Source organism: Ochlerotatus camptorhynchus, unplaced genomic scaffold (assembly GCF_037179485.1).
Source record: "Ochlerotatus camptorhynchus isolate MF236.1 unplaced genomic scaffold, CSIRO-AGI_Acam_v1.1 ptg000023l, whole genome shotgun sequence".
In the NCBI taxonomy this organism is placed as follows: Eukaryota; Metazoa; Arthropoda; class Insecta; order Diptera; family Culicidae; genus Ochlerotatus; species Ochlerotatus camptorhynchus.
In genome coordinates this window covers 1,091,301-1,104,260 of record NW_027040515.1, presented here as the reverse complement: position 1 = coordinate 1,104,260, position 12,960 = coordinate 1,091,301, and the positions used below count along the sequence as shown (strand labels likewise).

Sequence of the window (12,960 nt, the reverse complement as noted above, 5' to 3'; positions counted from 1 at the left end):
TAAGTTTGTGCTTAAAGTATGTAGAGCACAATAAAGCAGATTAAGTAAAAAGTCATTAGGCTATGATTTATGTTTGGACTCCAATTCAAACTAGCAATTGCTGTTTTGTTTGTAGCAATTGAGCAGTGCAGAAACTGAGACCAATAAAAAATATCCATTAGGGCTCGTACATATATCTATGGATAATATCAAAAACGAGATTATACTGGGTAACAAAGGTTCTATTCACCTGCCCGGTGGATCAATTTGGGTTTTTACGGAGATAAATCGATTTAAAGATTTTCCTACCCGACAGCCTGAAAATAATGGATTGGGACATATTTTTTTTTTTTTGGAAAAATTTTGTGACACCTAAACACCCTCCAAATCTCGATTAGAGCCGTATTTACGGAGGTAAAGCTATTTAAAGATTTTCATACCCGCCAGCCTGAAAATTATGGGTTTGGGAATTTTTTTCTGACCCCTAAAAACCCTCCAAATCTCGATTAGAGCCGTATTTACGGAGATAAATCGATTTAAAGATTTGCATATCCAAACCCTCCAAATCTCGGTTAGAACCGTGTTTACAGAGATAAATCGATTTTAAGATTTTCAAACCCGACAGCCTGAAAATAATTGGTAGGGACATTTTTTTTTCCAAAAAATATGTGACACCTAATAACCCTCCAAATCTCGTTTAGAGCCGTGTTTACGGAGATAAATCGATTTAAAGATTTTCATACCCGTCAGTCTGAAAATAATGGGTTTGGGACATTTTTTTTATTGGGAAAAATTTTGTGACACCTAAAAACCCTCCAAATCTCGATAAATCGGGATAAATCGATTTAAGGATTTTCTTACCAGCCAGCCTGAAAATAATGGGTTGTGGATTTTTTTTTTGGCAAAAAAATTCTGATACCTATGATCTATGATTTTGGGCATTTTGGACATGATTTTTTTTTTTGTTTTGGTTCAAGAAACTCGAAAAAAAAATTGAATAAAATTATATGGACTTAGAAAAGAACTCAAGTTTTTGTGACTTGAATTTTTTTCTCGATATTTTGTCAAATGCTAAAGCTACCGGGTTTCAAAGATTTAAAAAAAATCGGGCTTTGAAAACATTTCTAGAGCTTGAAATTCATTCCAGAAAAATGTTTGGACATTTTAGGTTTGGAAAAGTTAAGATCACAAAGTAAAAAATCAGGGTATTGGGACCAGAGATTTTTCCACACCTCAGTAGATTTGTTAAAAAAGAATTCAAATTTTTTTGAAGCGCCCAAATTTTGAAGATAACGGATGTGAATATTTAAATCACGCAGTTTGGGGCCTCCCTTAGCTCAGTCGATAAAGGCGCAGCTACAAAGCAAGACCATGCTGGAGGTGGCTGGGTTCAATTCCCGGTCCGGTCTAGGAATTTTTCGGGTTGGAAAATTTCTCGACTTCCCTGGGCATAGAAGTATGATTGGACTTGCCACACAATTATACCAATGCAAAAATGGTACAGGCATCGAAAGCACTCAATTAATAACTGTGGAAGTGCATCTAGTACACTAAGTTGAGAGCACGCAATAAGCTAATATGCGATATGCAATAAGCTTGAAAAGCGAAGAAGAAGAAGTTTGAAGCGACAGGGAATTGTGAATATTTTTGTCTGAGACTATATTCATAATTCACGGAACATTAAGCACATTTAGAGAACTTCACGGATGTCCAGACAAGTCAGAGAAAATTGTTTCGTGCGCGTTTATAATGTTTATAAAACTTAAGGCAAAATTACGGATACTTCAAGGCAAAGTCCCGTGAGCATTATAATATTTACAAAACTCAAGGAAAATTGTGGAACCTTCAAGGTAATTTAATTAATTTCATTAAAATTGCAGATCCTTATTGAAAATACTGACAAATTCAGGGCAGTCTAGAGAACTTTAAGGAAATGCATAAATCTTTTGGGCAGTTTTAATAATATCAGAAAAGTCTAGACTACTGAAGAAGTTAAGAACCTCAATGAAAATCATAGAACCACAAACAAACAGACATAACACTCGCAATTTGTTCATCGAACACACATTTGACGGTCAATTTAAATGTTTTTAAGTTGGTAGTACCAACAATCAATACGAAACTAACGATTTTAAATTGGCTCACTACTTGACTAGCCTATTGGTCCCAAGCAAACGATTAACGTTCCCCATTCTAGTCGAAATTCTAGAACTACGCAATGTTTGTTTTGATTCGCTATGAAAGTTTGACAGATAAAATGAGAGGTTATTGGTTTTTCCTATGTTTCGAGGGGTGAATCGATTAGCTTGGGACCGAAGAGAGTACCAGAGCTGCGCCAAAAAGTTGAGCACGTTATTTCGGGACCTTCTAGTCTTAGAGTTACCTCTATGGTAGTACTGCCATCTGTTGAGCGCACTGCTTGTCACAGTGTACTCAACAGATGGCGGTAGTGTTTTAGCGACGATTTTTTACAGTGAGAACTATTGAATATAATATGTCTTAATTATTTCGTTTTGATTCCAAGAAAACTGGCGGTCATTTCACCGTAGAACATTTCGCCACAACATTCCGATTCTTCATTTGGCGTGGAACTGCTCTAAAGGTTAATTGCAGGGTGGATCTAAATGGACTATTATAGGGATTAGGAGTAGAATTCAAGGGAGTTCTATAGCAACTCTAAAGGAATTTCAGAGAGCATTCGGAGTAGGGTTAAAATGAATTAACCAACTACGACAAACTTAATGATGATACAATTCCGATCATACGTGATCACTAACAGCTGAATATCTTTTAAATTTTAATCCACAATCATAGAATTCTGAGGAGAACTTAAATTTAATATCGATAATAATTCCAAGCAAAAGAATCTAATTCTGAATATCTTTGCGAAATTTGATGCTAGTTTGAAGATATTTTCAAGGAAATTTCTAAGATAATTCATAAGAATTTCAAGGGAATTTCCGAGAAGGTTTCAAAGAGCGAATTTGCAAGGAAATTTTGAGCATTATTTCCACACAAAAATAGGAGAAGCGTTTCAGGAGATTCTACGGAAATTTCAAATTCTAATGAACGCTTCATGAGAATCCTAGGAAAATTCCAGAGAATTCTCGCAACGGAATTTTGAGAATAATTTCATAAGAATTCTGAGGAAAATACTTACGGAATTCTAACGGGGCCTACCCAGAGATTTCTGAGGAACTTTCAAAGTGAAAATTCAATCAATTTTTTTCGAGAATTTAAGAAAATCTTGGACGATGTTTGAAACTCTGAAATCCAAAACTCTTTGCACTCAATTCTGTTTTCACGCGATGTTTTTCGCCTCTATTTTTGATGGTGTGTTCCCAAATTGAAACCAAATTGAATATAACTAGCTTGAAAAATTATAAATAAAATACGGGAAAATATGATGGTATTGAAAATGCGTTCTATTAAAATAGAAAGGCAACGTCAAACGAACACGTCGTATTCTCAATAAATCATTACAATAGGTTATGGGCCTATTCACCGCTGAAAATTGAGGCTCTGAAGATTCGAAATGACCACCAGCTTCGAGTAGAAGTCAGAATTCGTAAGCTCACGGGTTTTCAAGTCTTCCCGGAATCGAGCTTACCTAGCTTACCCCGGCCGTCAAAACTTACCTCGAGCTTGAAGATCTTTGGGAGGGCGTCAAACCCGAGAGGAAAGCGGACGGAACTTTCGAGGAAGTCAACGCCACGAAAAACTGAAAGGCAAGAGCGAAAATAATTCTGTTGCTGTATTCAACGAGCTATGTTCATGTGGCGAAAGCGACAACAGTGAAGGAAGTCTGGGACAACCTGGAGAAAGCGGTTGAAGATTCTGGACTCAAGGATTCAACAGGCAGCAGAAAACGTTCAACCAACCCAAGACGGAATCAAAAGGTTCGAAGTGCAAGAAGTGTAATAAATACGGCCACATCGCAAAAGACTAGTAGCAGTTTGAAAGAACAAGTATTTTGCACTGTGTTGTCGATTGAGTCTAACAGCAGCACCGATTGGTCATTCGACTCCGGAGCAACAGTCCACATGACTCACAACAAGGCTCTGTTGAAGGATCTGAGAAGTCATCGAGTATTAATGTTGTTGTGTCCAACAAGGGCGGAATGAGCATTGAGGCTATCGGAAAACCCGTTCTGAGGCCAGATTGTCGGGAAAGCAGTTATGGACTTCAAGTCAACGAGGTACGATATATACCTCAGTTATCAGAGAATCTCCTTTCCTTTTTTGAAAACGAAATGACAATTGGAAGTCGTGAATTGAAAGCTGATCGAGGAGGTGGTCGCACGGTGATCAGACTGGATGTTGAAGAGACTGTGTTACTATCGTCAGAGGTTACGGAAAACAACGAGTGCAGCGGCTGTACCAATTATTCCCGAGAGTGACTTCGAATACGATGATTACGAAGAAGCGTTAAGCAACGTTAGCAGCAGTTCAACAGACACCGATATACACCGCACACCGCACCAAGTTTCATATCCGCCTGGCGGTCGGGAGACCAATCTCCCAGGCAAGTATGAGCAGTTTATTGTTTCGACCATAGGCTTGCCCTGTTGCCGCTCCTCACAGACTTCCCACTCTGCGCAAGGTGCGGAGCCGAACCAATCTGTGGAGCCAGACGAGTTGGGCCAAGTTAGTGGATTGGCGACTCAGCAGCAGATCGACAATGTGAATATCGACATTTCAAACGATCCTGCCACGCCACAAGAAGCCGCGATGCCGCGTCCCGATGCCTAAAATGGAAGGTAGCCATGCATGAGAACAAAGCGCTGACTCAAGCAGTCGAACCGAGTCTTGAACAACAAGTTGGATTCGATGCTGAAGAAGTTTGGTCTTACTCAGGCGAAGTATGACCCCTGTGTGTATTATCACATTGATTCCCGGCGGATTATATTTGTGGCAGTCTATGTTGATGACGTGATGTTTTCAAGCGATGACGATTGAATCGATCAAGTCAAGGTGTTCTTGAACGAGAACTTCCGGATAAAGGACTTAGGCGAACCTAAGAGATGCTTGAGCATACACATCAGCCGGACTGAGGATACCGTTGCATTAGACCAAGAAGCTTACGTTATAACCTTTAAATTCCCTTGTAATTCAACTCTGCCTTAACATTTTGTTTGGGATTGTCTTAGAATTCTTCTCTAAATTCTTCTGAAAATTAACTTAAAATCCCCCCTAGAATTGTCTAAAAAATCTTCTCGAGGTGCCCTTGAAATTATCCTAGGGATTCCCTTAAAACGCTTCTCAGAATTTCTTTGGAACTAGACCCTTGAAATTCGATTCCTTTGGTATTTTTCGCAAATCCTGTAATTCCGAAAGACGTTCAAGTATGTTGATGGAAATGGGATTCTGGTAAGTATTTTGGGTGATTTCCGAGGGTAGGACCACAGAGGAGAAAATTCAATAGTTGAGGAAAGTTCCTGCTATTACTGAAAACGAACGACACGATTTGAAGAATAATCAATAATTATTAAGTGGCATTTCAAAAATACCCCGGAAGGGTGACAGAAGAATTTCACTGGGTAAGCCCAAAATTTTTAACAATTTTTGAGTGAAAAAAAAAAAAGTTTCAAGTCTCACCTCTTCCAGGGCGGCAATGGTCTGCCGGCATTGAGCCATCCGCGACACGAAGGTCGACGTCGTCGGCGAGTTGTAGTCCTCTCGGGTTTCCTCGAGGAACTCGCTCACACCGATTAATCCAGGCATTTTGACTGCGCTCGTTAATTGTTCCAGCTGACTCCTGAGTAATAATTTATTTACCAACGCTCGCCGTTCGACTTCAACGACAGGTGGTTAGACGGTGGTTCACGCGACTCTCTTCTGCCTCTTGCTGCACTGAGCCTTCGACGAACAAACACACCTCGTGCACACACACACACACGCGGTAGGGTCGATTTTTTCGCTCTTTTTTTTCAGCCTGTATGCTACCCGATGGGTTGTAATTGAATTTTTCACTCGTCGTATAATTAGATTCACTCGATATTTACGTTGATTAAACACTGGATTTTTTGCAATATTTTCCACTTTGCGCCTGTAGTAGCATCAGAAGCATCACCACTCTCTACTTGTTATTGTTCCAGAGAAACAACATTCACGGGGGCCTAAAAATATCCTCCCGTTCTACGGCGGCGGATTTCGCGTTTTGACACCTTGCCTAATTTTACTCACTCACGCAAAGGAACGGGCAGAAGGCCCCCGAATCGGAAAACGCACACTAGCACAAACAGCTCGGTTGCTGCTGCTTCTGCTTCTGCTTCCAGACGACATCGATAATTTCGCATTCCATTCCCTTGCGGCGCTTTTGGTTTCTGCTGCTGCCTGGCCTGGGGTCACTCCGGGTTCTCTCCGTCGATGATGATCTTCACCAAATCTGCACTAAATCATTTCCAGTGTTTGAATGCTTGTTGTCATTTTTGCGAACTTTTCCCTTTTCTTTGTCAAACTGTTGACAGCTGCTGCTGCCGTGGACGTTGGCTCGGGTGATGACAAAAATTCCAAGGGGTTTGTTGCGTTGATTCGCTACTCGGATTGGGAGAAGCGCTAGCGCTTCTTTCCAGATTCCCCTCCTGAGAATTCCAAACACTCACTCTAGCAATAAAATTTTGCAAACTGAATCATTATTTTTCCACCAGATAAAAAAAAATTGTCACCGGGAAAACGGGTTGAAACTTCCGCAAAACCGTCACCCCCGAAAGAGTCCCAATTCCGCGCAAGGAAAAAATGCCAATGAAAACACCCACTTTTTCACTCCTCTGCTTGCAGCTCTCGCTGCCCTTTCATCGAGGCCGATAATCCTCCACAAGATCCCTGCACTGCACTCGAGACTCGACACGCCCGAATCACCTCCACTAATCCGTCGCGATTAATTCGACCACTAAAACGAAAATCCATCAAATTTTCCCCGTAGAAAATTTACAGCTTCTTTTTCCACCAGCAATCTCATTGATGTTTTTTTTTTTCTGCTCCACTCTCTGGCTCTGCTTTTTCGGGTGACTCGTCGTCGAACGTCGAAGTCGAAGCGCGACGACAACAGACAAGCAGACACAGCACTCTTCTACTCGCGCATCGCGACGCTCTCTTTCGACGTTCTCGCTCTTCTTCTTTCGTCCGTTGCTGCCGGGCGGATTTTATGTCTCCCTGTCCCTTTTTTGCCAACGGTTCAAACAACAATAGAAGACACAAACACCCGCACCTGCGGTCTGCTCTCGCCTGTATTGCAAACAGCAGCGGAAAACAACGGCTTCTACTCAGCTCACTCACGATTCGCGTTCGAAAAGCCCGACCGTCGATCTGCAACTGAAGACTCGCGAAACTCTCGCGGCGGCTGGCTTCAAGCAACCAACCACCATCTGCCGCTTCAAGGTCACTAACACCAGAGGTGAGACCCAGGTTGCATTCCCTTTGTGTTAGATAACACCGATAACACCAATCAATTATTCAGCCGAGAACATGAAGTAAAAGGACACCATTGGTGATTTGTTTTGTTTTGGATTCAGCTTAAATAATTGGAAAGTTTAGTCAATAACGTTATTAACTAACTTTGCTATTAAAATTTTATACTATTTTTCAAAATCCATGATGAAAATAATCACACTCGTATACACTGTACCTTTAGTTATGAATCTTGGCTGTGCGGCTTATTCTCCTTCATCTTCTCCAATGTTATTTAAATAAGGTCTGGGCCAACAGGCTTATTGGTGTTAGTGAAATGAGCCAAAATAAATGTTTAGTGGCGTTCGTATTGCATAGAGTTCTCTACCCCCGTTAGTATTAGTGAGCAGTTTCACTAATCCAAGCGTTTTACTGGTTGAAAATAAAAAAAACAAACCGCTGTCAGGTCGACCACTTTGACAGCTGATTTCGTGGTTGAAAATAATAAACAAACGATTTTACACGGCTACACTAGCAATGTTGTATTGGTGAAATCTTGCGGCAAGAAGTCAATTGCAATGTTTATCATTTTACACGAAACAGCTGTTGGCAGTAACGTAAATCTCACTGTTCGCTGTATGGAATGTTATTATAGAGTGACGTCGTCACTTGAGTGCTCAGCGATGTTTACAATATTTATGCTTCTAACACCAGCAAGCAGCCTGTTGGCCCGAACCTTGTATAAAGTTATTGCATCTTCTCAACCCGAACCGTGCAAGGTCGATCAACAAATGGAATTTATTGGTTTTTATTTTGACATGACGCGCATGTCACAAAATTATTGTAAACAAATGGAGATGTGAGCCAGTTTCAGAGAAGGCACCCAGAGAAAATCGCCTTCTAGGCAGTAAATTTTGATCGATTGTGTGTGAAATTAACCACTTCATTCGAGCAGTTAAAATGACGTTTACTACCACTCGAACTTTGAAATAAAACATTATTTTGAGATTTTTTCTCCTAGAACCACAAGAAAAGTAGCCTACATTTGCGCGTTTCATAAAAAAATAGAAATTAGTTGGTCCAGTTTTGTGAAATCACTGGTAGAAAGTTACGCCAAAACTGCTTGACAAAGTGGTCAATTAAAAGTAAACATAGCGCGCTAAATTCCATTATTTTTGCTGATTCTAAATCGAACTTCATGGAGTGAATCGTCCATTTTCAGCAATGTTCACCAAAACTTGGAGAAAAAATCACTAAAACTTAATGTAAAATACACTTTTTACTTCGTAATACAACAAGCTGGGGCGCTTTTGAAGTTTTGACGTAGAACTACGTCTTTGATTTCTATAGGGGGGTACACTTTGTGAAAACCAAAAATGGAACATGTAACAAAATTATGAAATATTTTGAACGTTAATAACTCAGGTGCCCCTGAACCAATTTCAATAATTTTATCATCATTCGATCAGAAATATTCCTATGCATCTGTTAAAATTAAGAGTTCATCATTCTTCAAAATTTCACAATTGAAAACTGCACGAATGTGCAACTGTTGCTGTGATAATTAAAATTATTTCCGATTGCCTGCGAAAAGCGTTTTTCCTAACACAGATTTCAATGTTGAATTCCATCCGGTCTCACCAAACGTTGTTTATTCAATCAACGCGTGGTGAGTGGTGGCGTTCTCCAGTATACAATGTAAGGCTGCCTACAAGCAGCGAACTGCAGTCCATATGAGCATCCATAGAAGGAGGGAGAAGCCGCACCACTATTGATCAGAATCAGTAGCTCTTCGTGAGTCGCTGTGGGCCATCTATGTCAAGCGCGTCATACTAAAGATTATAAACAGAGTGAACCCCGCTCAAATTGGGTTCTTTAAGGGTATTGAGGTAAATTCAAATTCGTAATCTGCATTAGAAATGGAACCCAAACACAAAATTTCATCAATTTTGGTACACTGGAACTATTTCAAATAAGAACGATTACATTTGCAAAAATCACCCTATTAGCACCCCTCGGTGTCGCTTTGTATGGGAGCGAGCTGTCAGCTTGTCAGTTTAGTGTCAAACAGTGAAGTTATTATTTTGCTTTAAATCTTGATTTAAAAATCGAGATGAAAGTATGTGGGTTCGAAAAAAATATCGGTTTGCTCAGAAAATGAAGCTCTTTCAGATGATATATAAAAACCGATATATTTTTCAAAATTAAAGAACCCAATTCCTATTCTTACACAAAACACAAGGTCCTGCTGCAGTTAACAAATAAGATTTATTATATAAGACCACATAGTCCTACGTCACCATTGCGTACAACCAACAATCAATACGAAACTAACGATTTCAAATTGGCTCACTACTTGACTACCCTAATAAAAATGCTATGGTTATTAGGGTAGCCTATTGGTCCCAAGCAAACGATTAACGTATCCCATTCTAGTCGAAATTCTACTACTACGCAATGTTTGTTTTGATTCGCTATGAAAGTTTGACAGATACAATGAGGGGTTATTGGTTTTTCCTATGTTTCGAGGGGTGAATCGATTAGCTTGGGACCGAAGAGAGTACCAGAGCTGAGCCAAAAAGTTGAGCACGTTATTTCGGGACCTTCTAGTCTTAGAGTTACCTCTATGGTACAACTCCATAGGACTGTCCCTTGTAGTTTTTGACAAATGTTCCACGTGAGATCACAAATTACAGTTTGTTCAGTTAATTTGAACAATTGGGTTGCTTGGGGGTATTGAGGTGAATACATATTTGTTATCTGCATTAAAAATGGAACCGAAACCCAAAATTTTATGAATTTTGGTATACTGGAACTGTTTTAAATAAGTACGATTACATTAGCAAGAATCGCCATCTTAGCGCCCCTTGGTGGGTGTCGCCACCAAAAGCTACTTTCTTCTCCGGTTAGGAAGAGTCTTTCGCTTACTAGGTCAGACACTGTTTCTCGATTCTAGGAGCTACTTTTTTCTCCGGTTAAGGAGAGAAGTTTTCACTTCTAGGCCGAAAGTTCTTTCGGATTCAAAAAGAGAAGAATCTGGAGTAACCTACGAAACTTAATTTTATTCAACAAAATTGTACAAAGTGATCTTACGGCTACGTGTTGCATTAGCAACTTATAATTATGTAAACTTTTACATGATTTGTCCAGGGTTTAACATATCCCTTTCAATACCGAACTTTAACCTAGATTGCCTATTCTAATTAGCTAGGATTCCGATCGCCCTTGAAAGGGTAAATTTGTGTTGTTTAGACCTTATATACTATGCCCTCTCAGATCTGGGATTTCTCAGATATCTTGTAAGTTTATTTATTTTTATAACTCAGATCTGATATGGCTCTACAAATAAGAATGTGGCATTTGTAACGTTTAAACATTATAATTATATCCTTCGTTAAGGATAAACAGAGAGGGAAAGCTAAACGTAACCTAGATGCGTAAGCATGCCATGCGTGGGCGTGTTTATCCCACTTGAACGCAGAAACGTTCCTAAGTAAATACTGCAGTTAGATTATGTAAAATGAGCTCTCGCTCCTCTTGCCCTACTTTTCATTTCATATTCTTGGCCTTGGTATCAACGTCAGCTAGGGCTATGCAAACGAGATGCAACCAACAATCAATACGAACCTAACGATTTTAAATTGGCTCACCACTTTAGTAGCCTATTGGTCCCAAGCAAACGATTAACGTACCCTATTTTAGTTGAAATTCTATTACTACACTATGTTTGTTTTGATTCGCTATGAAAGTTTGACAGATAACATCAGGGGTGTGTGGATTCATGCAGAACATGCAGGGGTGAGTGAAATAGCTTGGGACTGCTTGGGACCGTTGTTCTGGTACTGAGTGAGCCAAAAATAATAATGATTTTCTTCGGGACCCAGTGGTCTTAGAGTTACCTCTATGATGCAACTATGTGGTTATCTTATGGTTTTGGTTTTAAATTAATTGCCTCGCGGTAACAGTGGGACTTTGTATGGAGTCGACCTGTCAACGAATAGATTTAGTGTCAACGATCAAAAATTTAAATCTTGATTTAAAAATTAAGATAAATGTCTCAAGGGGTGGGACAGCTTTACTATAGAAGTAACTTTAAGACCAAATGGTCCCGAAGAAACGAACTCAACTTTTTGGCTCAGCTCTGGTACTATCTTCGGTCCCAAGCTAATCGATTCACCCCTCGAAATATAGGAAAATCCACTAACCCCTCATTTTATCTGTCAAACTTTCATAGCGAACCAAAACAAACATTGTGTAGTAATAGAATTTTGACTAGAATGGGATACGTTAATCGATTTGCTTAGGAGCAATAGGCTAGTCAAGTAGTGAGCCAATTTAAAATCGTTAGTTTCCACCGGTTGGTGGTACTTTGTATGGGAGCAAGTTGTCATTTTGTTAGTTTTTTGTCAAACAGTGAAGTGATTATTTTGCCTTTAATTTAATCGTGATTTAAAAATCGAGATGGAAGTAAATGGGATCGAAAAAAAAAACCGTTGTGTTCAGAAAACGAAGCCCTTTCAGATGATGTATAGTTACCGATATGTTTTTCAAAATTAAAGAACCAAATTGTTCAGCAATGATATGATGACAACTTATCTCTTAGTTTACTAATGAACTAGTAATGCATATTACCGAAATAATTGACCACAAAAGAGAATTTAAGTTTACAGAACAGATCAGTAATGAAAATAGCAGAACCCAGTAAATTGTTTCAGAAAATACTGACCGTCAGTACCCAGGTGTGTATCAGTTAGGAAATTAATCCCATGCACACACATTTGGACATAGGAAAAATCCCAATTTTACACATAATAGCCATTCATAGCTCCAAGAAATATCCCACGATGTACTGGATAGGGCTGAAATGAACTCTCTGTTTCACATATCGGGATAAATTAAAAAAAAAAAATAAGTAACAAATCTATCACTTGCAAAACATGTTGGCATATGGCGATCAGCCGGGATGTATTTGAATCAGAATACCAAAAAATTTCGTATTACTGGGCGAATGTTGATACGAAGGATTTATATTTCACAGCGATCCGAGGGGGACGACTCTATCTACGATGCAGAAAAGATTGCGTTTTGCTGTGGCTAGCTGCGCGCACGCTGAGTTGATAGAAAGAAGATTGATGACGATTCTGAAGATTTCCTGCAAAAAGATGATGCGCGATGCAAGTAGATGCAACAAATGAAAGAAGTATAATGAGAGAGAGAAGGATTAGTATTTTCCATTTAATTCCACTACTTTATTTGCTTATCCTTGACAGATACGCGTATTTCGTCTACAATGTGCAGACTTCTTCAGTGTCTTGTACTAATACTCGACTGAAGAAAAACATCGCATGTACCGAATATATATTAACACAGGTACATTTTGACTTAGAAACTAGGTAAACTTAAATTTAATTTTCTATTGGAACAGGTACTCCGCTGCTTACTCGTTGATGTGTCCTAGGTAGTAACTTGAAAAGCCATGTGTGTCCGTTTCCTTGATCCCTGTTGAGTAAAGTTGAATTACGTTGTTTGTTGATCTCGAGGCTTTCTGCAACATCCAATTTCCATGGTGTAGATACGGTTCGTAAAATCGTTA

The 12,960-nt window shown here is 39.4% G+C and overlaps 1 protein-coding gene across 1 annotated transcript in view; it reads right to left on the bottom strand.

The window, feature by feature from the left end:
* Asap (ArfGAP domain of ASAP) overlaps nucleotides 1–12,960 on the bottom strand; it is a 480,120-nt gene that overhangs the window by 102,816 nt on the left and 364,344 nt on the right. The window contains exon 2 of the mRNA XM_065228429.1: nucleotides 5,577–6,314. Coding sequence (XP_065084501.1) covers nucleotides 5,577–5,702 — 126 coding nt within the window. The 5' untranslated portion in view covers nucleotides 5,703–6,314. The remainder of the gene's footprint in view (nucleotides 1–5,576; nucleotides 6,315–12,960) is intronic.